The 27871-nt window shown below is 42.2% G+C and overlaps 1 protein-coding gene across 1 annotated transcript; it reads right to left on the reverse strand.

Moving 5' to 3' along the window:
• Positions 1 to 620: 620 nt before the first annotated feature.
• LOC140736344 (hepatic and glial cell adhesion molecule-like) lies at positions 621 to 26462 on the reverse strand. Its single transcript, XM_073062361.1, has 5 exons — positions 26326 to 26462; positions 16693 to 17043; positions 8679 to 8948; positions 2249 to 2364; positions 621 to 1385 (listed from the first exon to the last, which is right to left on the reverse strand). The coding sequence occupies exons 1-5, from the start codon at positions 26414 to 26416 to the stop codon at positions 1353 to 1355; spliced, it is 861 nt and encodes a 286-aa protein (XP_072918462.1). The 5' UTR covers positions 26417 to 26462; the 3' UTR covers positions 621 to 1352.
• Positions 26463 to 27871: the final 1409 nt, after the last annotated feature.

The raw sequence follows: 27871 nt of genomic DNA on the forward strand, positions 1-27871 counted from the left end.
TTCTCCAACCTAACTTACTGCACTTAGACAAAGTGAAAAACTTTAAGGCAACACAACATGAGAAAACGAAAATGGATCTCAGACAGAGCAAATTCTTTGTCACCTTTCAGAACTAGTTAAGCTGTTTGGCATTAGTCTGGCAGCAAGCAACACAATCATTTGTGATCAGAACATCACAAGGTGAAATCAAACAGAATAGGTGTTCCCTTGTGCACCTTGAAAGTCCATGAAAGTTAGAGAAAGAATTTGAATCGCCTGATCTTGATGATGAGGACTACTTACCAAAGGTTGGCGCACCTGCACAAGAATCTCCATCTGCTCCAACACTTCCAGGAACCTATACCAGAAATGGCTGTTTATCTGTCCCAGTACAGAGATGTACTCCGTAGCCTAATATCTTAGGGCAGGGGACCAATCCTCTCACTTTAACAGAGTGTTCAGGTAGTCAACCCTGACCTCCATTAGATTTAGTATTTTTTTAAAAAGAGTTCTAATATTGAAAACATTTCACAAGGTGAGATTGTTCTTAAGAAAAAGGAATTGGTGAATAAAAGGAGGGAAACAAAGTGAGACCAATAGAAACAAAGAGAAAGACTGTTAAAATGCTGGCAATTCTTTTTTATCTTCATATCAGGAGCATAAATTATGTTCCATGGTTAATATGACTATAATTTCAGTGACTGTAATTTCAGTGCAGTTCTATAGACAAGAAGAACATAGCTAGTTTTTCTCTTTTCTCAACGAGAGATGTGGTAGTTGAAAGGTTATTCCTACGCCACCCAGTTACCCACTTCCACATGGGAGGAGTTCACATAGTGTACAAGCAAAAACACTGAGTTAAAATAGCCTCCATGCTGCCATCTGGCTATCTCTCTCTGCACTCTCCCTCTTTAACGAAACAGCAGTCAGACACACATGGACAGCTTCCCCAGAGTAAGGTGCTGCAGAGAGGCACAGCGTCCAGCTCAGCACCACAAAGGGCCAGATCCTGAGCTGTGGCTGGTCACAAGCTGAAACAGTGATGCTGCTTCTCTCTGTGCTGTCAGTGCCTGAGACATTGAATACTGTTAGGGTGCTAGTTGCTTTCTCCATGTGCCCAGTGTTCTGTCAGGTAATGCCACGTGGAGTTGACTCCATAAATGACCAGCAGCTCATCCCCACAATAAATAACTGTCAGGAGACAGAAGATCCACCAGCGACATCTCCCATTAGTTGGCCCTCACTCAGAAGACTCTTCCCTGACATCTGGCATATTGTTTCTCCTCTGCCTGGTGTGATGGTGGACACGTCGGATGGTACTTCACACGGAAAACTGTTCTTCAGCAGACTGCGGATGAATGTCAACCTCTAGCTTATATCACTCCTCCGCTGCTCCTCATCACCAACTACAGAGGAATCAATGAGACAGGTATCACCACAACTCCGGGAGGGGATCCCCACGCAACTATTCCCACTCCACGTCCTATTCAGCCTCGCTCCTCCCCACTCTCAGAAGCCCCCCAAAATCCTCTGAGTGCCATCCCTTTGCTCTGAAATCAATGACACTTTCTCACTTCCCTCCGAGAGCAAATGGGCTGAGTGTAGGCCTGCAAGAAAATTGGCATGGACGTGTTGGGCAATGGGCCTCTAACTGTACAATGCCACCACTCGTGTTGAGCATCCATCTACATCCAGCCCTGAACCAACACTCACTTAGCCACCTCTCCCTTTCCCTAGCCCACACTTCCTCTCTGTCTCTCTCACACACAATCACTCTTACCTCTTCTCTTTCCCTCTCTCTTTCACACACTTCTGCTACCTCTCCCCCTCCCTCCCACCTTCAATCTGTCTCTCACTCTTTCTCACACTTCCCCCAACTTTCCCACTCTCTCTCCCAACTTCACATTCTCTCTGTGCCTCTATCTCTTCCTCCTTACTTCGCCCACCCTTCTCACTCCTTTAAACACTCCTCTATCTCTCTACATACTGTCCTCCCTTTCTCCAGTCCTCTATTCCCCTCTCTCTTTCTTCTCCATCACTCCCTCTCTCCTTCCCTCCCTTTCTCTCCACAGTTCTCTCTCCCTCTCTCCTTTCCTCCCTCACTTTCCATCTCTCACTCATTTTCTTTCCCTCTATCTCCCTCCTCTACAACACCACTGAGCTGCGAACATCCTCTGGGACTGCTGTTACGTTCAATGTGGATGTCCTTGGGTCACAGGACACTGCAACGCACTGCATGTTCCCTGGGCTCTCAGGAAACTACACTCACCCACACAAAGATCCCAATGAGCAGCGGCATGAGGAGGGACACCACTATCAGGATGACATGGAACGTTGTTATCTTCGAAACAGACTCTTCTCGGCAAAATGCAAACCCATCAGATTCTGAAATGGTAACGATAACACCTTTAAAAATCTCATTCACATTCTAGTCCTCACAACAGGTTCTGCAGATGCTGGAAATTGGAAGTATCACTTCTTTCCTTCAGCCCTCTACCTTTTCCAGATATCAGCTCCCAGCTGCTCACTTCATCTCCCTTCCCTCAGCAGCCTGCCAGCATGTACTCCTTCCTCATGCCCCACCTTCTTATTCTGGCTTCTTCCCCTTTCCTTTCCAGTCCTAATGAAGGGTCATCAGCACTTTATCCTCGCTCTAGATGCTGCCTGATTGGTGATTTTAACTAGTAATTTGTGCGCTTTGCTCATTCTGCTAATGTGCCTTTGTCCAGTTCTCTCACTCTTCACCCCCTTCACAGTGACCGATGAACCCACTCACCACACACATCATTAATATGTGGGAGGGAACGTGGGTTCCTGTGGGGAAAGCAAGGCAATCACGGGGAAAAGCTGCATAGACAGCACTAGACATCGGGATTGAACCCACTTCTCTGGGACCGTGAGGCAGCTTTCTACCTGTTACACCACTGAGAGGCCCTCTAACCCTGTGGTTCAAATGTTACCTTCTGGAGGGAAGAATTATATTTGTCTTAAAGTAGATGAATAGGTCATTATAACATCTGGCCGAAGGGCCCATTCTGTGCTGTACTATTCTATGTTCTATGTACCTACAGTTGACTCATTCGGAGATTTAGTGAAATGCTAACATGGTTGTAGAAGAATTTAAATTAAGGGTGATGCCTATTACTGAATTAAGCAAGTTATCCAATCAGCAGGTGTAAACAAATTCAAATTTAGTTTATGATTTCATTGTGAATGAGGGGATCAATGCTAATGATGAAGTGAAAAATCAATGATAATGTAATGGTGACATGAGGAACACTGATGATGATGCGATGGAGAAGTGAGGATACGCTGATGATGCCATGGCGATGTAAAGTAAGGATCTTTTATATTTCATCTCTTCCCTCCTACTGATTCATTTACTTACTCGCTGTAGGATCTTAAAAGCTTCCCAATCCCCTGTCTTCCATTACTTTTTACTTTGTTGCATTCTCCCTCTTTTGCTTTTACAGTACTTTGTTAGCCACAATTGCACAATTTTGCTATTTGAGTATGTCTTTGTTTTTAGAATACATCTATTCTGCACCTTCATCATATTTCCTAGAATATCATGCCATTGCTATTCTGCTGTCATTCCTGTCAGCATCCACTTTCAATTTACTTTGGCCAACTGCTCTCTCACACCACTGTAATGTCCTTTTGTCTAATGAAATACTCTACGTCAGACTCTACTTTCTCACTCTCAAATTTCAAGTTGAACTGCCTCCTAAGGGTTCTTTTGCCTTATCCTCACCAATCGCCTCTGGTTCATTACATAACTCCCAGTCGAGTATAGATGATCCCCTAGTAGGCTCAACAACAAACTGCTCTAAAAAGCCAACTCGTAGGCATTCAACAAACTCACTCCCTTGGATCACCTCTGAATAGGTCATAGCTCCCCTAGAAGAGATCCCAATGATCTATGAATCTGAAGTCCTGCTCCTTGCACCAGATTTCCAGCCACGCATTAGTAACCAAATCATCCTGTTTCTATACTCACTGACTCGTAGCACAGGCAGCAATCTAGAAATTACTACCTTGGAGTTCTGTTTTACAACTTTCTGTCTCGCTCTCTGAAGTCTCTCTTCATGACCTCTTTGTTTTCCATCCTATGTCATTAATACGGACATGTACCAAGACATCTGGCTGCTCTCCCTCCCTCTCCAAAAGGTCCATGATACAGACCTCAATGACCATAGCGCCTGGGAGGCAACATACCACTGTGATGTACACAGAATATCCACTCTGTTCCCCTGACTATTGAGTCGCCTATCACTATGCTCCCATCTTCTCCCTCTTTCCCTTCTGCACCTCAGACCCATGCTCAGTGCCAGTAACCTGGTCTCCCCGTCATTTCCCCATTTCCCCTGACAATAACACAGCTAATTCCCTCCTGCAACTTCGGGGTGACACCTTCCCTGTAACTCTGATCAATGATCTCTTCACTCTCCCGTATAAGCCGAAGGTCATCCAGCTGCTGCTCCAGATCCCTAATACGGTCTTCAATGCGCTGCAGCCAGATACACTTCACGCAGATGTTGTTTCGTGGGAGACTGCATCTCCCAGAACTCCAACATCCAGCATGAAGAACACTCAACAGCCATTTGCTACACCAGGAACAGGAAAAGAGAGAAAAAATGGAAGCTTAGCAGTAACATCACCCGATCTGTTCAGTATCACACAGTCTGTAAAACATCCCCGGCTTTACTTCACCCGGTCTATACATCACTCGGTCTATATGTCATTAACCGATCTCGACATCGTCACCTATGTGTGTGTGTGTGTGTGTGTGTGTGTATATATATATATATATATATATATATATATATATATATACATTTCGCAAAGACCATGTCAGTAACTATCGAGCACTACCCGCCAACAGCTAGTCCAGTGATTCCGCCTGTGCCCTCCCCACATCCCCAGCTCTCTACACTGTTCTTTTTCTCTTTCTAAGTCCCTCAGCGAAGGGTGAGTGGGGTTATCTGGCTTCTTTTTCCACAGATTCTGCTTCTGTTCTTAGATCAATTGGTTCATTACTCACAAGTGCAAGAGATCCTGGTGAATGACAGCTCAAAGCAGAACAGGCTATAGTGATGGAATATGGCAATGTAAAGAAACAGGCAGTTGGAACTTTTAATATACTTTGGGACTGATCATTCCCCAAACAGGATATAATCTAAAATTAGTTAAAGATTAATTGTCATTTAACCATTAATGAATACTCATGCATATCGTCAAACGAGGCAGCATTACCTTGGGATCAAGGTGAAAAGATATCACTAACAGTCACATACAGTAAGCACATACGAGATGGCAATCAGGTAATAACACTCTGCCATGGCGCTACAGCACACTGAGATGAACTGATGGACAATGAAAGAGAGAGGTCGACTGAAAAGCCCACCCACAGATCTCTCTCTCTCTCTCTCTCTCTCTCTCTCTCTCTCTCTCTCTCTCTCTCTCTCTCTCTCTCTCTCTCTCTCTCTCTCTCTCGTTGACTGTACACTGTAAATCTCAATCGTCTCGGGCCGCAGCACGTTGCGTAGATTGCAATCATTAGACGTACGTTTAAATAGGACGGTAGCACCTTTTGTTGACCCTGTAAAAGCCGCTCTGAACAGTCGCAGGCCATCCTGCTGCAAATAGTAACCCTCCTAACTACAGTAAGTATGGGATGCGATTGTTGGGGCAATTAACACTGATATCTCCATCCTCACTAGCCACGGGATTATTCCCAGAAGATTAAAGGATGTCAATTATTCACCAGTGAGTCTACGTCAGTACTGGGAAACTAAAGGAAAGACATGCTTTGGGCCAGGATTCCCGAGCACTTGGGAAAGCGTAATCTAATTATGGATAGTCGTCCATGCTTTGTGAATGGCAGGTCATGCATAACGAGCCTGATTGAAATATCCAAGGAAATACTCAACAAATTGAAGAAGGTAGGCTGGTGTATTATAACCATATGAACATATAACAATTATAGCACAGAAACAAGCCATTATCGGCCCTTCTAGTCCATGCAAAATGCTTACTCTCACCTAGTCCCACTCACCTGCACTCAGCCAATAACCCTCCATTCCTTTCCTGTCCATATACCTACCCAATTTTACTTTAAGTGACAATACCGAGCCTGCCTCTACCACTTCCACTAGAAGCTCGTTCCACACAGCTACCACTCTCTGAGTAAAGAAATCCCCCCTCGTGTTACCCTTAAACTTTTGCCCCCTAACTCATAACTCATGTCCTCTTGTTTGAATCTCCCCTACTCTCAATGGAAAAACCCTATCCACGTCAACTCTATCCATCCCCTTCATAATTTTAAATACCTCTATGAAGTCCCCCCTCAACCTTCTACGCTCCAAAGAATAAAGACCTAACTTGTTCAATCTTTCCCTGTAACTTAGGTGCTGAAACCCAGGTAACATTCTAGTAAATCTTCACCGTACTCTCTTTATTTTGATGAAAACTTTCCTATAATTTGGTGACCAGAACTGCAAACAGTACTCCAAATTCAGCCTTACCAATGCCTTGTACAACTTCAACATTACATCCCAACTCCTATACTCAATGCTCTGATTTATAAAGGCCAAAATACCAAAAGCTTTCTTCACCACCCTATCCACATGAGATTCCACCTTCAGGGAACTATGCACCATTATTCCTAGATCACTCTGTTCTACTGCATTTTTCAATGCCCTACCATTTACCATGTAAGTCCTATTTGGATTATTCCTACCAAAATGTAGCACCTCACATTTATCAGCATTAAACTCCATCTGCCATCGTTCAGCCCACTCTTCTAACTGGCCTAAGTCTCTTTGCAAACTTTGAAAATCTTCTTCATTATCCACAATGCCACCTACCTAAGCATCATCTGCATACTTACTAATCCAATTTACCACCCCATCATCCAGATCATTAATGTATATCACAAACAACATTAGACCCAGTACAGATCTCTGAGGCACACCATTAATCACCGGCCTCCAACCTGACAAACAGTTATCCATCACTACTCTCTGGCATCTCCCATCCAGCCACTATTGAATCCATTTTACTACTTCAATATTAGTTCCTAACGATTGAACCTTCCTAACTAACTTTCCATGTGGAACCTTGTCAAAGGCCTTACTGAAGTCCATATAAACAACATCCACTGCTTTACCCTCATCAACTTTCCTCGTAACCTCTTCAAAAAATCCAATAAGATTTGTCAAACATGACATGACCTTCCACGCACAAATCCATGTTGACATTAGGTCTATATGGATTGCATATTCGATACTATGGTGACAGCTTAGTTTCAGAATTGGCCTGCTCACAGAAGGTCTCAGTTTCTAGGACGCCTGCTCTTGGCAAAAAGAGTGAATGATTTCGATGTGGAAGTTGAAGGATGAGTTAGTGAATTTACATTTGACACAAAGGCTAGTGGTTTTGTGGATAGTGTAGAAGGTTGCCGGAGCTTACAGCAGAACATAGGGCGCAAACTGAGCTGTGAAGTGCAGATGGAGTTCAATCCAGGGAAGTGTGAAGTCATACGTTTTGCAAAGCCCATCGTGAATACAGGGCCAATGGGAGGATTCTTAACAGTGTGTTGGAACACAGGGATCTTGCAAGTTGATGGGTTGGTAAAGAACGGTGTTCTAGTCAACATTATTCGGGGATACAGTTAAAGAGCCACACGATTGCATTTTTATAAAACTCTGGATAGATCACATTTGGAGTATTCTGTTCAATTCTGGTATAGAAAGGATGTGAAGATTTTAGACAGCGTGCAGAGGAGATTTTCCAGGATGCTGCCTGACCTAAAGAACTCATCTTATGAAGAAAGATTGAGTGAACATTTGCTTTAGAGCACAAAGGAGGACGAGAGGCAACCTGATAGATCTCTTAAGATTATAAGAGGCATACAGGCAGCGGACTATTTATGGCTGTTTGCTGGGGCAGAAACAGTTGATACAAGAAGACGTCATTTTAAATAGAATGGGGGAAAGATTAGATGGGATGTCGGAGTTATATTTTTTTTAAATAGAGAAGAGTGGATGCCTGCAAAGTGGTGTTGGCGACGGTGGTCGATGCTGGTACATTAGGGTCATTTAGATAGGCATATGGGTGATCGATAAGTGGAGGGTCATGCGCTGTGTAGGTGGGGAGGTTAATCATAGAGTGGTTTAAAAAGATGGTAAATTATTGTGGAATGTCGAACTCATTCTGTGTCGGACTGTTCTGCGTTTTATGCTTTTATTTTCATTCTGTTGTTTCAAGTTCTTTGCATTTTATTTTAACGCACTTCCCTGCGCAGCCACAGACACCATTTACACTGCTCTCCCCCACCTGGTCCAATCTGCGTATGATTCAAACGTTTTATCCAATCGATACCTTTTGTTCCTTCTCCTGCTGCCCTGTGTTTCCTCAAACAATCACCACCCAAAGGTCTCCTTACGTACTCATGCTTCATGCTCTTCCGCCAATCAATCCTCTTCTCGCCCCAGTCCACCTATGCACTGCCAGAGGAGGCTGCTTCTTTGAACAGCCCGTCTCTGCTCGCTACTCTCAGTCCTGTGACTGGGCCCGATATGTTATTCTGCAGCTGACTGACTGCTGAGTTTTCCTCCAGCAGATGCCCTTGTCACAGATCGCTAAGTCTGTGGTCAGTTTTGTCTCCACTGAATCGGCCCCCATGTATTACTTACCGGAAACATTGATAAGTTTCTTCTCCACATTGGCATCATTGTTAACAATACATGTGTATACACGGCAGTCAGAAGACTCCAACTCAAGAATGGTTAGGACACTGCGGTCAGCTGACAACACATACTTGCTGCTGCGGGCTACAGGTTCATTGCTTGCAGTCCAGTTAAATATCGGGTCCGTTCCTGCTGAGACCTTACATATCAGAGTAAGTTTGGCCTGTCGATCGGTCTTTTCCGAATGGGGTACGATAGTGACGTTAAACACAGGTGCTAGAAATAGCAGATTTAAAATTGAAATCATAAGAGATCATGCAAATACTGGAAGTCCTAAGCAATGCCCACAAAATGCCAAACGAACTCATCAGGTCTGGCATCTGGAAAGGAATAAAGTGTCAAGGTTTTGGACCAAGACATTTTTATCAATGCTGATTTAAAATAAAAACATGAGGAGACTCCGCCTGCTGTCTAATGGAGTGACACGCAGATCTTTGTGGCTGCAATTAATTCTTCCTTTTCCCCAGTTTAAACTTTGAACTTTTAACTTTTATTTGTCAGATCTTAGAGTAGAATAGTTGTTACTATGTCACAATCTTTAAGAAGTGGAAAGCAGCTTCCTGAATCCAGCAATGGAAAGGGGAAAAAAGTCTGAGGTAACACCAGCTTGGGCAGAGCGTCCAGAAAGTTCACTAATGGCTCTCAATAAGAAGATAGACAACAGCACGGTAAAACTTGATGCTACCTCTTCTGAGATGAAGTCGTTACGAGAGAGTTTTCAATTTGTTTTCAATTATTTCCCTGAATTCTGAACTTAAAGAGGCGAAGCTGCAAATCATGGAAATTTCAGCTCGTTTGGAAAAGTCCCAACGTAAGATTATCGATTTGGAAGCAAGATCTCGTCAGAATAATATTCGAATTGTTGGATTGAAGGAAGAATCTGAGACTGAAGATTTATTAGACTACTTCGCAAACTTGTTTCAATCTCTGTTTCTGGATATTTTACCCCAAGCTCCCGACATCGAAAGAGCACATAGAATTTTCACTTCGAAATCTCAGAACTCGGATAAACCAAGGTCAGTTTTGGTTTCCTTTCTTCGTTTTAAAGTTTAAAGACCAAATCATAAAATATGCAACAAAACAAAGAGTTTTTAAATTTGAAGGTTCCGTGGTTCGTTTTTATGAGGATTATCCACAGGAAGTTATGGACCTGCCGTCTAAATTCGTTCCAACCATGAAGATTGCCTATGATAAGGGATTATTCCCATCACTTCATTATCCAGCCTGATTAAAATTATTTTCCAAAGATTCGACTCCACGTGTCTTTCTGGACCCCAAAAAGGCACTGGACTATGTTAACTCTATTTCTGTTGTAGCCAAGGTTTGAATGGTTTTAGGTCTGCTGAATAATTGTTCTTTCGGAAAGAAGATATGCTTTGAATCTTTCTGATTTGCTTAAGATGTCCTTTGATCGATCAACCATTTAAAGATGATTTGAACTTTCTGATGTGAATGATGAATGACTTTTCTGAAATCTGTTTGATCTACTGAGTGAATTAAGACAACGGACAGATTGTTTGATTATTTGTTTTTATCCTCTTTTTTCATTAATGAAGTGATAGTGTCCATAGTTCATAAGGTCTTTATATATATATATAGTTGGAAGTTAGTTGATAGATAATTAGGATTTTTTTTTTAAAGTTTTTCATTGGGCGTGTCAGTTAAATGTAAAATGGTGCTGATTTTTCTTCATTAGAGATTACATAGGTATTTTTCTCCTTTGTTTTTTTTTGTTTTGGCGTCCTTGAATATTGTTTTTGCATTGCCCAGCTGCTTTTAAGGATTAAGTATAAATAGTTCTTTCTCTGAATTTTTGTTTTGGATATGGAGAACTAGATGTTATGGATAAAAACTGAACAGTGCTGACCGTTCGGCCCATGTTTTTTACCACTCAATCTACTTTATGATTAATCAAATGTTTTTGTCCTGTAGAGAATTCTATCTGTTTTTTACTATGAGCCTATTTAGGAGTTTCTTGAATTTCCTTGTTGTGTCTGTCTCTAGGGCTACCCATGACAGATCTTACCATCTACCCACTGGTCTATTAAAAAATAACTCTGAGATCCTTATACTTTCTTCTGATCACCGTAAAATTATGCCCTCTTGTATTAACCATTTCAGCTGGGAATCTGTTCCATGTTTTAATGATTACCCAGCCTTACCAGTGTCCATTGTTCCAGCACAATAATACTCTGTAAAGTAATGGAAGGCATCAAAGCAAATTGATATTTAAGTTGCATATATATCAGTTAGAAGCAAGGCCTGTAAGTGGGCAGAAGAACCAGTTAACATGATTTGATATGGTGCTGTGTTGCTTTGTAGTGTTTGGCTTTTTAAATTCAGCAAAGTATTTCTTTCCTTTGCAGGGTTTTTCTATTTTAGGGCCATATGTTGTCTTTTTTTTGTAACTGGGGGGAGGAATTAATGAAAGCTTTTTAAAACAACTATTATAAAATGGGCAGCTTGCAAAGCCTCTCTATTTTTCTACTCTATGGGAAGGCATTTCGGCCATTTTATGCCGAATTTTGGGCTTTTTTGGGGGGGGAGGATTGGGGTTAGTTTTGATTTATGAGATTAATTGTAAGATTAATTTTAGTTTTCTTTTTTGTATTTTTTCCCATTACGGAGTTCCAGAGCATGCATATTTTGTATATGGTTATTCTTATCACCGCCAGTTTTGATTAGCCTGCGCTGGTATGCATGTATCTATGTGTTCAATGAAAAAAAAATTATAGCAATTAAAAGGATAAATGTTATAAATTGGAATGTATGTGATTGGACTCGTCCTATTAAGCGAAAGAAGACTTTTAAAATTATTAATCGATTCCAACCCAATATAATTTTTGTTCAAGAAATGCATATCAAAATGGGCAATCAAAATAGATTTTTTAAATGTGGAAGGGCCTTCAATTTCACGCTACCTGTCAAAACAAAGCAAAGGGAGTATCTATTTTCATTAAATCTAATATTTTATTTATCCAAGAAGACATTGTGTCAGATATTAATGGTAGATTTTTAATTGTTAAAGGAACAATTTGTAATCGAAAAATTGTTCTGGTTAACCTATATGGACCTAATGTAGATGATCCTTTTTTTAAAAAAAGTGTATTTGCTTTATTGCCAGATTTAAATGAATATATGTTGTTAATGGATGGTGATTTCAACTGTTGTTTAAATCTTTTGATTGACAAGAGTTCGACCAATCAGCGGCTTCCGAGCCGTCTGCATCACTTGTTAACTCTGTTTTAATTGGCTGAAGTTTGAAGACATTTACATCCTTATGATAGAAATTATTCTTTTTTTTCACATGTTCGCCAAAAATATTCGAGAATCGATTACTTTATAGTTGATTCCCAATTTTTGTCCAAAGTCCAGAAATGTGAATATGATGCTATAGCTCTCTCTGATCATGTGCCTTTAAGTTTACCGTTTGAATTGAATGATGTCACTATTGCAAATTTGCCTTGGCGTTTTCCAGAAAATTTGTTACAAAGTTCGAACTTTATCAAATTTATTGAGACTCAGATAAAAGATTTTTCTCTTTTTAATAATACAGGAGATGTGTCGAAATTGATTATGTGGGATACATTTAAAGCATATTTGCGTGGTCAGATAATCTCCTATTCAGCTAAGCTTAAGAAACAGACAAAAACAGAGTTAGATAAGATGTCCAAACAAATTAAAGACTTGGATAATATTTATGCAATCTCTCCTAACATTGATTTATTCAAACAAAGAGTTGAACTCCAATCACAATATAATTTATTATTAACTTATCCTATTGAAAGAAATTTGCTTCAATTGAAAAGTCAATTTTATGTGTTTGGAGATAAAAACAATAAGCTATTAGCATCTCAATTAAAAGCAGCTAGAGTTAAAAGACAAATTTAAAAATTCATAAGGGAGATGGTAGTTTAGCATGTAATTATGAAAATATTAATAATTTTTTTCAAGATTTTTTAATTCAAATTTATAAATCTCAGTTTCCAGTTGATTCCTCTAAAATGAATGCCTTTTTACAAAAGATCGATTTTCCTCGAATTTCTCTTGAAGCTCAACAAACTCTTAATGCTCCTATTATTGAAAGCGAAATTCAGAAAGCTATTTTTCAATGCAATCTGGTAAAGCTCCTGGACTGGATGGTTATTCTGTAGGATTGTATAAAAAATTTGAAAAATTGCTCTCTCCATATATGTTGGAAACGCTTAAAGATTCTTCTTTGATACGAGAGTTACCTCCACATTTTATGAAGCTTCTATTTCTTTAATTCTTTAGAAAGATAAAGATTCTACAGACTGTGCTTCATATAAACCGATTTCTTTATTAAATGTGGATGCAAAAATTCTCTCAAAAATAATGGCTAATCAGCTGGAGAATGCTCTATCTAAAATTATCACTCAAGTCCAAACAGGTTTTGTAAAGGGCCGTTATTCTTTCTCTAATGTTCGGAGACTGTTAAATGCTATATATTCATCCTTTTCTAAGACTCCGCAATGTGTTATCTCCCTTGATGCTGAAAAGACATTTGAACGAGTTGAATGGAAATACTTACTTAGTCTTTCAGAGAAATTCGGTTTTGGTATTAATTTTAATAAGTGGATTAGAATTATATATAAAAGCCCTATTGCTACTGTTATTACTAACAATTGCAGATCTCCTTTTTTTTGGCTTTCACGGGATACAAGACAAGAATGTCTGTTCAGTGCTTTTTTATTCAATTTGGTGCTGGAACCCTTGGCTATTGCATTTTGTGAAGCTAAAGATATTCATGGAATTTTCATAAATGGGACTGTTCATAAGACCTCTCTTTATGCTGACAATCTCATAGTTTGTATTTCGAATCCTGAAGAATCAATTCCTAGTTTATTGAAACTATTAAACGATTTTGAAATGTTTTTGGGATATAAACTAAACCTTCATAAAAATGAATTATTTCCCTTAAATTATTCTGCTTCTATATGATTATATTCCTTTTAGAGTTATGGACTCATTTAAATATTTAGGTAGTATTATTACTAAAAATTATAAGGACCTTTATTAAGCTAATTTGGATCCTTTAATGGATTTTATGAAGCAATTATTTTGTAGATGGAATCCACTTACACTTTCATTAGTGGGCCGAATTCATGCAGTTAAAATGATGGTCTTAACAAAATTTTTATATGTATTTCAAAATATCCCTTTTTTTAACTAAGAAGTTTTTCGATCAGGTTGACTATTATTTCATCTTTTGTTTGGAATAATAAAAGACCAAGAATTGGTAAATATCATTTACAAAAATTAAAAATGATGGAGGTCTTGCTTTGCCTAATTTAAGAATGTATTATTGGGCTGCCGATATACGTTATATGTGTTTTTGGTTATGTTGGGCTGATAGAGATGAACAACCACCTTGGGCTGATTTGGAATTGAATACTGTGAAACCGTTTCACTTAACCTCATTACTAGGAGCTTCTTTACCTGTACAACTGGCCAAAATTACTAATTTAAATTCATATCCTGTGACTAAGCAGTCATTACGAATTTGGTTCCAGTTTTGTAACTTCTTTAATCCTAAAATATTTAAACTTTTTAGTTTAATTTATCGAAATTATTTATTTAAACCTTCATTAAGTGATCCTACTTTTTTCTTTGGAGCAATACGGGGGTTTATTCCTTCATGGATCTGTTCCTGGATGGCCGATTGACGTCTTTTGAAAAATTAGTATATAAATATTCTCTCTCTCATGTTCCCATTTCCTGCAATATCTTCAGCTCAGACACTTCCTACAAAAAAACTTACGTAATTTTCCATATATACAGGATTCTGACCTGTTGGATAATATTTTAAAAATGAATCCTTTAGTGAAGGGTTTTATTGGGAAAATTTATAATTTATTGTTACAACAACACAATTACCCTTCACTTAAGATTAAGCAAGATTGGGAGAGAGAGCTTGATATGACCCTGATAACAGAAGATTGGTTGCAGATTTTGAAGTTGGTTAACTCTTCTTCGATCTGTGCCAATCACTCTCCAATTTAAAACTGTACAGCATTACTATTTAACAAAGGAGAGACTGTCTAAAATGTTTTCAAATGTTGATAGTCAGTGTGACAGATGTAAAACCGAGACAGCTACATTGACACACCTGTTTTGGTAGTGTTCTGTATTGAAACATTTTTGGAAGACTATTTTCTCTGCAATTTCTAAAATGTTAAAAATTAATTTACAACCTAATAAATTGACAATATTATTTGGTATTTCAATATATATTCAATATATTCATAATATTGGTCCCTCAATATATTCATGGTATTTCTCCATCAGACCAACATGTAATTGCATTTTACATTATTGGCCAGAAGGGCTATTTTGTTGAAATAGAAAGATGTTTCTGCTCCTACTTTGATACAATGGTCTTCTCAGGTGATGCTATGCCTTAGTTTGGAGAAAATCAGAAGTCTAACTTTGGAACCTCGATTTGATTTTGGAAAAGGTGGGGTTCATTCGCCCGCTACTATCATTTGATTTAAGTTAATTAATATGGTTTCCTTCCAATTTTCTTAAATGGATTTGAGTTGGCGGATTGATATTTCTCCCTGTGGAAGCTTGTTTGACGTATAGCTCCGGGGTTGTGCTCCCAATGTTTTTTTTTTGGTTTTTTTTTTTCAGTTAGTTTTTTTTAGTTAGTTGGGGTTCTTTTTTTCCCTTTTTCTTTCAAAAATATTCTTAACACTTTATTTTATCTTATTATTATTGATATACTGCTTAGCTTTGTTAATCAGTTATTTGCTAATTTAATTCTTTATTGTATATAATGACATATTGACTCAATGTATCTTTTTGGTTAATCTTCAATAATAATTAATAAAAAGATTTTAAAATGAAATAAAATAAAAACATGGGCGGATGACAGGAAACTGGAGAATACAACCTCTCTCTCTCTCTCTCTCTCTCTTTCTCTCTCTCTCTCTCTCTCTCGCTCTCTCGTTCTCTATCGCTCTCGTGAGTGTGTGGAATGGGCTGCCAGCAGCAATGGTAGAGCCGGAAACGATAGGGTCTTTTAAGAGACTCCTGGATGGGTACATGGAGCTTAGAAAAATAGAATGTTATGGCTAAGCCTAGAAAGTTCTATAATAAGGACATGTTCGGCACAGCTTTGTGGGCCGAACGGCCTGTATTGTGTTGTAGGTTTTCTATGTTGCTATATATATCCCACTATCCCTCTCTCTCCCTCTCCCTCTTCCTCCCTCTCCTCTCTCCCTCTCGCTTCCCTTCTCTCCTTCTCCCTTTCCCTCTCTCTCTCCCTCTCTCTCGTTTTCCCACTCTCCCCCTCTCTCTCCCTCACTCCCTCCCTCTCTCTCTCTCACCCTCTATCTCCCTCCCTCCCCACAAACCCAGCCCTGTCCCCAAGGCCCGTCACTGTCTGCAGATTTTGGTTCATTTAGTTTCTCTCTTCTCGGGTGCTACCTGACCTGCGCAGTGTTTGCCTTTTCTATCTTTCTTCCTGAAGCAGTGAGAATCGAAATTGGGGAAATTCTGCCGGAGTTTATAAAATTATGAGAGGAATTTTTCATACTATTTAATATAGAGGCCATACATTTAAGGTCAAGGACGGGAAATTAAAGGATATCTGTGAGGCAAGTTTTTTTCTACACGCAGAGTGTGGTGGGTGAGTGGATTCAGCTGCCAGCGGTAGTGGTGAAGGGAAATACGACAAAGTGTGTGTGTGTGTGTGTGTGTGTGTGTGTGTGTGTGTGTGTGTGTGTGTGTGTGTGTGTGTGTGTGTGTGTGTGTGTGTGTGTGTGTGTGTGTGTGTGTGTTTTGTATGTTAACTGGTGCTTGCTATTTTTATAAAATACTGTGTTTATGCAGAAAAGGAGGTCATGACATTAATTTACCGGATGTTCAGGCCCATGGCAATGGATATGATTTGAACAAAAAAACCTTCAACATGACTCGTGTGTTAATCACTTACCGTAGAGCTTTCCGGTGAATTGCATTGTGCCGATTTCACCGGAATTTAAAGTAATCTTGAGCTCATAATCGCCGCTGTCTTTTGGCGTGAGTTCTGTGAGTGTTAGCGCTATTTTGTCTGCTTGCATTGTGCACCGTCCTCGACCCGTGTACGTCGAGTAGCTTGCTGTTTCAACCCGGTCCGGCAAGCAATCGACAATTCTCTGACGCTCTCCATTCTTTTTAGCCCAGAAAGCCGAGGCAATGGTGTCTCCCTGGGCCATCTTAATATCAGCTGCGATGGTGAAGTTGCGGCCTTCGATAACGAAGAAATCGTGCTGCTGCGTCTTGATCTGGATCCCGGCGTCCACATCTGGGGAAAAAACGGTCAAAGTTCAAAGTGTATTTCTGCTCAAAGTATCTATTGATCATACAGAGAAGATTTGCCTTCTTTCAGGCAGCCACAAAAACGAAGAAAAATAACAGAACCCGTTTAAATAAAAAAGAAACGCACGGAACAAGTCCATCAAACACCTGATGTGTGGGGGCGGGGAAGAATTTATCATGCAAACAATAAAAAGTAAACAAATAACATTAACCACTGTGACCCGGAACGTGAGGCCACAAGCACATAGCTACAGAATCAATTATGCCTTGAAAGGAATTTGGGAAAATCGTAAAATAAAAGAAGGGAGCAAAAACGCAGGAAACATTAACTGCTTAGTCTCCGTGGTGAGTCCACATCTTCGGAGCGCGTTCAGCGTTGAGGCGAGTGAACCTGTCCAGTAGCCCGATGTCTGCAGGACAGCAGGTGCTCCCGAAAGCGGCTGCATGGGTCCCAAGTCTCAGGAAGCTTCCGACCGCTAACATCAGCGAGAAGAAACGGATCAAACGTAGGCAGTCAGGACTGAAATCCAGTTTCCCGCTCTCGTACTGGAGGATTTTAATCTTACTCGACGCTTCAAACTGCGTAGTGTCATGGAGCCAACCATAGATTAGAGCTCTGCCATTAGTAATCGACCCACTCTCCACTCCCATCCGCCAGAGTTACTCAGGAGACAGCAGAAGTGACGGATCGTTTATTCGACTCAAAGATACATCCTTAAAATGGAAGATATAGGTTGAAATGGATCGCAATTCAAAAGAAGAAGAAGAAGAAGAAGAAGAAGAAGAAGAAGAAGAAGAAGAAGAAGAAGAAGAAGAAGAAGAAGAAGAAGAAGAAGAAGAAGAAGAAGAAGAAGAAGAAGAAGAAGAAGAAGAAGAAGAAGAATATTTAAAATAGCATCTGGTAGTTTGTCAACTTTCTGCAAGATGTCGCTCCATTGGTCGCTGATCCCATTCCATTCTGCTGAACTTCCACTAGATTCTAAACCTCAGCCACACACGGGCTACGGCAAGCCAGACAATTAATCCACAGACCACGCACATCCACATTTTTCTCGTTTCTCCTGTTCCCTGGCAGTTAAGCGAGGAAAGAGGCCCAGGGCTCCAGTTGTCTTTCGACACCACACCATGTCGCTTGCCTTCGTGCGCGAAGCAACTTGCACCTGCCCCTCAGTGCTCCGTAAGACGAGCCGACGGGTTGGATGGAGCTCACTGCGCTGGTTTCCCCGAAGTGTGGATGGGGACTGGGCCCAAGCACGGGAGGGGCTACCTGTAATTTATATGGAATATGTTTGCGTATACCTCCTCCCCGGTGGACAGCTCTTCCATGGCACAAAGCATTTTTCTTTAAGGAAGATAAAAAACCATTCGAAGAAAGTGGAGACATCCAAAAGAGACTGTAACCATCTGTGACTGTGTTGTCTGAGTAACCGGGGTGACGCTGTTGACTATGTAACCAGATAGCAGCCTGCACCTAGCCAAGCAGGTTGCTGGTATTTGTGTAATTTGCCCGATTAACGCACGGGCGCGCAAGTGGCCGCAGATGATTGTAGAACTTAGCCGGTTCAATCATAGGTATAACCGTTCATATTACGGAGGACATCTTTAAGAAGCTGATCCTCCAGAGGGCAGCATCCATCACTAAGGACACACACGCTCTCTAACATCCCTCTCCTTCTTAGGCAGGAGATGTAGGAGCCTGAAAACTCGTACCCAATTATGCAGGAACAGCTTCTTCCCCTGCGTCATCAGATTTCTGAATGGTCTATCAACGCATAAACACGAACTCATTATTATCTTGTACTATTTATTTGTTGCGTTACTGACAATAATTCTCAGACTCTGCACTGTACTGCTGCCGCAAAACGACAAGTTTCCCATGCTGTAAGACTGTGATGATAGGCTTGGCAAACCTGACTCTGATTCCGATTCTAAAGTTTTCAAATAATGACATATATTTTAATTGTACTTCACTGCCATTGTTGTTTTTATTTCGATGCATTTCTTCCTCATTCGTACAATAGCATCACCGAAATGTTCAGCTCATCCAACATGGCAGTTCACGAGGCAAAACAGCTTGACAAACAAGGCAGTAGAACGTGTTCTGGTGTTCTGCTACAGAGCAGCGGAGATTCAAGGGAAGAACTTGAAAAAAAGGTGAGTGAGGGGAAAGAAAAGGAATTCCAGAGCGGAGGAGAATATAAAGTTATGTGAGAGATTGATGACACAGTTAGGAAGGACAGGTTGAAAGCCGGAAGGCCAAGGAATGGAGAAGGAAGCCAGGGGAGGAATGAGTTTTGGTAGAGGAGGGTCAGGAAGTAAAGTCGGAGGAGAAGAGGCATTTTGAGTTGAGGTGGGTGGAGTGTCCAGGATAGTGATGCACGTTCAGAGTATGGGAGGCGGGGAGATGAAAGGGGAAGTGCAGAGGAGCAGTGGACGTGGAAGGGTTGAGTGGGAGGGGTAGGAGGAATGTGGATAGAAGTTTCGGGAGGAGGTACAGGTGAATATGTGCATGACTTGGAAGAACTGATTAAGTCCCTGGACAGAGGTGAAAGGGGAAGGTTCTGGGAAAGGAATTGCAGCTCTTCAGGTTTCACACGAACTTACCTGGGGAATGGGAGGGGGAGTGTGGGGACAGTAAACCTGAAGTGGCATATGAAGAGAGCCCATACTGTGAAAACAAAGATTCGACTGTACCTTTCCCCACATTCGACCTCTGTTCTTGCTGTGGTCTCCTCCACGTCGGCGAAAGCAAGCAAAAACACAGACAACAGAACACCGTAGCTCCATGCCTCATGGACATCTTAAAGTCGCCTCACCATCCCCACACCGACCCGTCCATCTTCGACATCATCCACAACATGGATAGCATACAACACACACTGGAGGAAGAACCACTCACATTTCCCCTGGGGTGGGGGTGTGTACAACCCAGTACCATAAATGAGTTCCGAGTTCAGGGAACCCATGAAGACTTTTTTCCTTTCAGCCCGTACAGATTCACAAATTGCTCTTCTCGCCTTTAACTCCCCACACTCCTCTCCTCATTTCCCCTTTTGTTCAGTCTCCCAACCCACATCCACTTCTCCTCAGTAACCCCCTCTCCATCTCCCCTCCAATCGTCAGATCATACTTCGCAGCCCGGTTATTCTCTGACACTCCACCAACCTCTCCTCAAAGCTATTCTATGCCCACCCTCCCTGTCACAGACACGCCTTGCCAAAATCTCCGAGATCTTTCCCCTGTCCCACCTGGTCACAATTGTCCATCATCAAAACCACTCATCGTTTACATACCCACTCACTCCCAACCCGTCAATTGTTCCCATCTGCCCAGCTTCTTCCTTCATCTGTTTCTGATCCCATCTGCAGATCTTTGCTCTTTGCACGACCCCCTCCCAGCTCCTGTCGCCTTCGCCCCCCTCTCGTCCACACCCAGCTCCGTCCATTCATAAACTACTCCTCGCCTATCTCTTGCTAGATCATGCCACGATGCTGCTCCTCCTTGAGGCGGCAACTGTCCTCTTCGGCCAGTTATTTCCTTCTGGGTTTTTTTGCTTCTGAATCCAGCATCCACGGTCCGCATGTGAATCTGGAGATTGGAGAGTGTTCGTTCGGGCGGAGATGACAGTGGATTGCAGAGAAAGTGAGCGTGGAGAAAAGCAGAATTCAGTGAAGGAAGAGGAAGATCTGAGGGTGAAATAAGCATGATGGGGGTTGCAAGAAGAAAATAATATTTTGGTTTGGTTTTCAAGAAAGTGAAACAAGTGGGAAGAGGTTGGGTTTTGCGTCAGCGATAATTGATGGTGTAGCTTTGGAAATGAAGTTTGCAAAAGAAGGCTAAGGGAATTGTTCATCCTTTCTGGGAGAACCGCCACTTCCACCATCTCGATGTACAATCCCTCTCGCTCACTCTCCTGACAAGCTGCATTCTCGCTGTGGTGAGAAGTGACAGATCCACACACATATCCACCCAGTTTAAGCCTGAACCTACCGACACCAGCACAGAGCTGGTGAGGCTCCACGGAATCTTCACTCACTGTGCAAGTGGAGAAGAAAGACCAACGCGCAGAGTCCTTCTTCGGTCGTTAGACTGGATCCAGGTCCTCTCGGCCAGATAGACACTGTCATGGTGTTGCCAGTGGGTGAAGTCGGCTAATTTCCGATGCTATGTAATTTTTACTGCTTCACTCAGGTTCAGTTCTTTCGCCACTGTCAACAAGCTGGCGTATGATCAATCACTCTGTCCGAGCTCACAGAACACGACTATGAGAAAGCGCATTCTGACATTCCTGCCGAATTTCCATTTGAATCAATTATAACCTAGAGTCACGGAGTTACGCAGAATATAAACTGCCCCTTCGTCCATGCAACCAAGATTCTCATTTAAGCCAAACGCAAATGCCCGCTTATGGTGTATTTTGCTCTAAACTTTCCTACCCATGTACCTGTTTCAACTGTTGTTCAAGTTCCTGCTTCAACCACTACATCTGGTACCTCGTGATCCTTGATATACGGATCAAGAAAACCCTTGCCTTTTAGATCTCCTGTAAATCTCTCCCACCGCACCTTCAACCTCGGCTCCGCGAGCCCTTCGGCAGGACGAGTATAGGTGCGTCAGGGATGCAAAATCAAAACCGGTAGCAAACGTGACTGAAGTGTGGTTGTAGTTGGAAGTTGAATAACCAAGCTTACGTGTGGCATCGCATGGATTGGAGGGTACGCAGATGGGGTGGCGTGGCTCTGCTGTTAAAGAATAGCATAAAATCAGTGAAAAGTTGTGACATAGGATCAGCAGTTGTTTGATCTTTGTGGGTTGAGTTAAGAAACAGGAAGGATAAAAGGACACTGATGTAAGTGACATACAGGCCTCCCATCAGTAGCTGGAACGTGGACCACAGATTACAACGGGAAATAGTAAAGGCATGTCAAAACGCAATATTTTGATATAATTGGGAGATTTCAATTTGCAGATCGATTAGGAAAATTAGATTGATAATGGATCTTAAGACAGTGAGTTTGTTGAATGCCTACGAGACAGATGTTTAGAGCAGTTTGTCATTGAGCATAGTAGGGGATCAGCCGTGCTACATGTGGTGTAAACTAATGTAACGGAGGTGATTAGGGAGCGTGTGATAAAAGAATGCTTAAGAGGCAGCGATCAGAATTTGATTCAGTTCAGCATAAAATTTAATAAGGAAAAAGTAAAGTCTGATGCAGCAATATATCAGTGGAGTAAAAGAAATTACAGTGATATGAAAGAGGAGTTGGCCAAAGTAAATTGGAAGGTGATGCTGGCAGAGATGACAGCAGAGCAGCAATGGCGTGAGTTTCAGGGGAAAAAATAGGCAGGTTCAGGATAGATGTATTCCAAAATCGAAGAGATATTTAAATGGCAGAATAGTATATGGATGAGAAGGGAAGTCAAAGCTAATGTAAAAGCAAACGAGAGGACATACAACAAAGCAAAATCTAGCGGGAATATAGAGGATTAGGAAGCTGTTAAAACCTACAGAAAGCAATCAAGAGAATCATTAAGAGGGCGAAATTAAATATGAAAGCAAGCTAGCAAACAATATCAAAGTGGATAGTAAAAACATTTTCAAGTTTCTAAAAAATAAAACAGAGACGAGAATAGATATAGAACCGCTAGAAAATGAGGCTGGAGAAATAATAACAGGGGAAAGGGAGATGGCAGCTAATCTAAATTAATATTTTGCATCAGTCTTCACTGTGGAAGACACTAACTGTGTGCCAGGCTTTGAAGGGTGTGGGGGAAGGGAAGTGAATGCAGTTACTATTACAAGGGTGAATGTGCTCAGAAAGGCTGACAGACCTAAGTCATCAGGACCAGATGAACCGCATTATAGAGTTGTGGAAGAGGCAGCGGGAGAGATTGTGGATCCATTAGTAATGATCTTTCAAAAATCATTGGACTGTGACATGGTGCCAGAGGACTGGAAATTTGTAACTGTCACTGCACTCTTTACGAAAGGAGGAAAGTAGCAAAAAGGAAATTATAGACCATTTAGTCTGAACTCAGGGTTGGGAACATGTTGGAGCCAATTATTGAGTGAGGTAATGGAGTAACCTGGTGACACAGGTCAAGACAGGGCAAAATCAGCATGCTTTCCTTCAGAGAAAATCTTGCCTAACGAACCTGTTGGAATTCTTTTAGGAGATTACAAGTAAGATAGATAAAGGAGATGCAGAGCATGTTGTATGTTTGGACTTTCAGAAGGCCTTTACCAAGGTGCCACACTGAAACTGCTTTACCAAGTTAGAAGCCCGTGGTGTTACAGGAAAGTTACTGGCATGGTTAGAGCATTGGTTGATTGGTAGGAGGCAGGGAGTGAAAATACAAGGATTCTTTTCTGGTAGGCTGCCAGTGCTAGTGGTGTTTCACAGGGGTCGGTTTTGGGACCACTTCGTTTTATGCTGAATATCAATGATTAGATGATGGAATGGATAGATTTGTTCCAAAGTTGGCAGATGATACAGATTGGTGAATGGGCAGGTAGAGTTGAGGAAACAGGTAGGCTGCAGAATGACAGATTAGGAGAATGGGCAAGAAATTGGCAATATTTGGTAGAGAAAAAAATAAATGTGCAGACTTCTTTTTAAACGGGAAGAAAATCCTAATATCTGAGATGCAAAGGATTCGGGGTCCGTGTGCAGAAGATCCTGAAGGCTAACTTGCAAGTTGAGCCGTTGGTGAGGAAGACGAACGCAATGCTGGCATTCATTTCAAAAGGTCTAGAATACAAGAGCAAGGATATGATGCTAAGGCTTCATAAGCCCTGATGGGGCCTCCCCTTGAGTAGTGTGTACATTTTGGGCTCCACATCTAAGAAGAGTTATGCTGGCATTGGAGACGGTTCAGAATAGATTCACAAGGATATTTCCGGGAATTAAAGGGTTATGTACTGTATTATTTACAATCATCCTATTTCTTTGCACTGTACTGTTGCTGCAAAACAACAGATGATGAGAAGCTTCACAAACTTGATTCTGATCCCATTTCCAGTGTTGTCAACAAATGATAGACATCTGTAATTGCACTTCGCTGCCTTTGTTTTTTTTCTGCATTTCTTCCTCATTCCTAAAATAACATCATCGAAACGCTGAGCCTCATCTAACACTGCAGTTCACAGGGCACAAAAGCTTGACAGAGAATGTAGCAGAGCTTGTTCTGGTGTTCTGTTACAGAGCAGTGGAGATTCTCTGAATATTTTACTTTACTCCACAAGTAGCCCCGCTGATGTTTGCAATGTCGCTTTATTTTATTCCTATTGTGCATCGGTTAACGACGACAATAAAGTGGGGTGGGGGTACATGGAAAATGGTGAGTGAGCAGAAAGGCAGGTCAGGTAGAAAGCTGGATGGTCACGGCATGGAGGAGGAAGCCAGGGGACGGTTGGGCTTTGGTAGAGGAGAGTTTGGAATGTAAGCCAGAGGAGAAGAGATATTTTGAGTTGATTCAGGTGGGGTGTCTGGGGTAGTGACGAAAGTTCAGATGATGTGAATCGGGGAATTGAAAGGGGAAGTGCTGAGGAGCGGTGTAGGTGGGAGGGCTGAACGGGCGAGGGGGTAATTGAGAATATAAGTATGGGGAGGTACAGGTGAATCTGTGCCTGACCTGAAAGAGGTAATTAGATCCCCAGACCGAAATGAAAGGGGAAGGTTCACGGACAGGCATTGCAGCTCATCGGTTTCAGACCAAAGTACCTGGGGAATGGGAGTGACGGGAGTGGCAGAGACAGTAAACTTCAAAGTGACGTATGAAAAGAGCCACTAGATGGAAGACAGAGATTCGCCTCCGTCTTTCCCTACATCCGACCGGGTTTGTTGTGCTCATGCTGTGGTCTACTCCATGGCGAAGAATCCATGAACAGACCAGACAACATAACATCCTGGTTCCATCTAGTATGGACATTCTAAACTCCCCTCACTACTTGTACAACAACTCGTCCATCCTCGTCCACTGCTAGGATGACTCATAGTACACACTGGAGGAGCAGCCCCTCTGGTTTCCCCTGGGGTGGGGGTTCTAGGACGCAGCACTGTGAGTAAAGAAAGAGAGGGTTCGTAGATTACCTGAACGTGAATGTAAAGTATTCACTGATGAAAGAAACCCTCTTTTTCTTTCATCCCACTTCCATCTGAGACACATACAGCTTCTCGCCTTTAACTGATCTCCCCATTTCCCCTCTTGTCCACTCTCTCCTCCCATATCTACTTCTCCGTAGCATTCCTCTCCTTTTCACTTCCCTGCTCCAGTCATTCCCTGCCCTTTTTTCCCTGATGTTCCACTAACCTCTCCTCAAATCTACTCTACTTGCGTCCTCTCAGTCACGATCACTTACCTTGCCAAAGTCCTGCAGATTATGGATACATAGATTCTTTCCACGCCCATCAGGTCGCATTTTCCCATCGACCACACTTTATCCTTTACATACCCTCGCCCCCGTCAACTACACCCGTCTACCCACCTTCTTCCCTCACCTGGTTCTGATCCCACCAACTACAGATCTTTGTTCTCTCCAAATCCCCTTCCCAACTTCTGCCCCTTTTGCCACCTCCGCCCATACATAAACTCCTCCTCGTCTACCTCTTGCTAGAACATACCACAATGTTAAAAAAACACGAAATGCTGGCAGAACTCAGCAGGCCACACAGCATCTACGGGAGGAGGTAATAACGACGTTTCATCAGGAAGGGTTTCGGCCCGAAACGTCGTTATTACCTCCTCCCATAGATGCTGTGTGGCCTGCTGAGTTCTGCCAGCATTTTGTGTTTTTATTTATTTCTAGCATCTGCAGATTCACTCGTCAAACCACAATGTTGCTGCTTAATGAGGTGGCGATAGTCTTCTTCCTCCGGGTATTTTTCTCCTCTCCCTTTCGCTCCCTAATCCAGCATCTGCCGTCCCCGTGTGTCTCAGGACAATGCAAAGTGCTGGGGTCGAGGAAGGGTGATAGTAAAGGGCAGAGGAATGGCGGTGGGAGGAGAACAGGAGGACGGGGATTCCAAGAAAGAAAATAATATTTCGATTCCGCATGCGAGAGAGTAGTCAGGTGGGAAGAGACTGGGTTTTGGGAGAACCGCCATTCCACTCTCTCGTTATACAATCCCTCTCGCTCGTTCTCCTGACAAACTGCAACAAACTTGCTTACTCTGGTAAGAAATGACAAATCACTTCCATCCATTTCAAACACACGTCCACACAGCCTAAGCCGAACCTTCCAAGGCTGCACGAAATCTTCACTCACTGTGCAAGAGGAGAAGAAAGACCAGCGCGCAGAGTCCTCCTTCGGCTCCTAGACTTGATCCAGGTCCTCTGGGCCACAAGGACACTGTCATGGTGCTGCTTGCGTGTGAGGCCAAGCAATTTTCGCTGTGTCCCTCTGATTTAGTTCCTTCGCTACTGTGAACGCATTGGCGTATGAGCAATTACTCCAGGCTTGAAGAGCTCAATGTCAAAGAACACAAGTATGAGGAAGCGCAGTCTGAAATACCTGGCAAATTTCTGTTTTGAATCATAGCGTTCCTTTAGTTTTACTTCGAGTCACGGGGTTACGCAATCCGCCCAAATCATCCACGCAACCAGAATTTCCATCTAAACGAAACCCGTCTGCCCGCTTGTGGTGCATGTCCCTCTAAACCAGTGATTCCAAAAGGGGGGCAGGGGAAGTGCCGTTGTATGTCCTAAAGGGGCGTTGGGCAAAATCGAAATCGCCGCGGGGTGGTAAGCGGCACACTAACGAGGCACTAGTCCTGACAGACAGTTAGCAGAAGATGCACCTCCCAAAAAAAATGGATAAGGCACACAGGAAGAAATATATCTCTGCAGCCGGTGCGCACTCGTCGTCACAACTTGCCTGACACTCGGCAAACTCATCCGACTTTACCAACCAAACAGACATTATTGGGGACCAATAATACATCTATCCTGAACCTGCCTACTTTTTTCCCTGAAACTCACGCCATTGCTGCTCTTCTGTCATCTCTGCCAGCATCACCTTCCAATTTACTTTGGCCAACTCCTCTTTCATATCACTGTAACTTCTTTTACTCCACTGAAATATTGCTGCATCAGACTTTACTTTTTCCCTATCAAATTTCATGCTGAACTGAATCAAATTCTGATCACTGCCTCCTAAGCATTCTTTTATCATTACCAGCAGCGATACAGCACGGGCGAAAACCAAATGGTGAAATAGAGCCAATCAGTGAACTGGCCGACCCCGAGGATTCCTCTTGAAGTGCTCAAAGTGACCTCAGCTTCTTATGTGCGGTCAAGAACCGTCGATGGAAATTATGAGGCCTTACGTAATTGGTCAATGGCGCTAAAGAGATTAGTACAAAGGTAGCTTGCCGAAACAACCGCTCTATCACGACTAATATTCAGATTCTAATCTGAATCCTTGTCAACGTAATTCCCGCTGTTGCGATTGTCTTCACCTTCGCCTCGACGTTCCTTTGCGTGCTACTACCATCATTCCATCTGTGACAACTCACTGCCGTGGTCAACATCTGATAGTCATTCCCAATTTGTGCAAAGTTCTTATTTTAATTTAGCTCTGTTAATCGTTAATGCTGGATAAATACGTATGGCGCGATCTCTATAAGTCTGAAGGCGGTGAAGCCTTGAATTCTAATCCTGCTAAGACACGACAAAAAGTCCGCCAATAGAACGTTACAGATCTGGAGTACGGTTTTACTCCGTTGCAGTCGAGACAGTGATGTCCCGAGAGTCTTATTTGTAATGCTGTACTGTCCAATGAAGCCATGACACCATCAACATGAACACTTCCG

The sequence above is a fragment of the Hemitrygon akajei genome, chromosome 1, assembly GCF_048418815.1.
Source record: "Hemitrygon akajei chromosome 1, sHemAka1.3, whole genome shotgun sequence".
NCBI lineage: Eukaryota > Metazoa > Chordata > Chondrichthyes > Myliobatiformes > Dasyatidae > Hemitrygon > Hemitrygon akajei.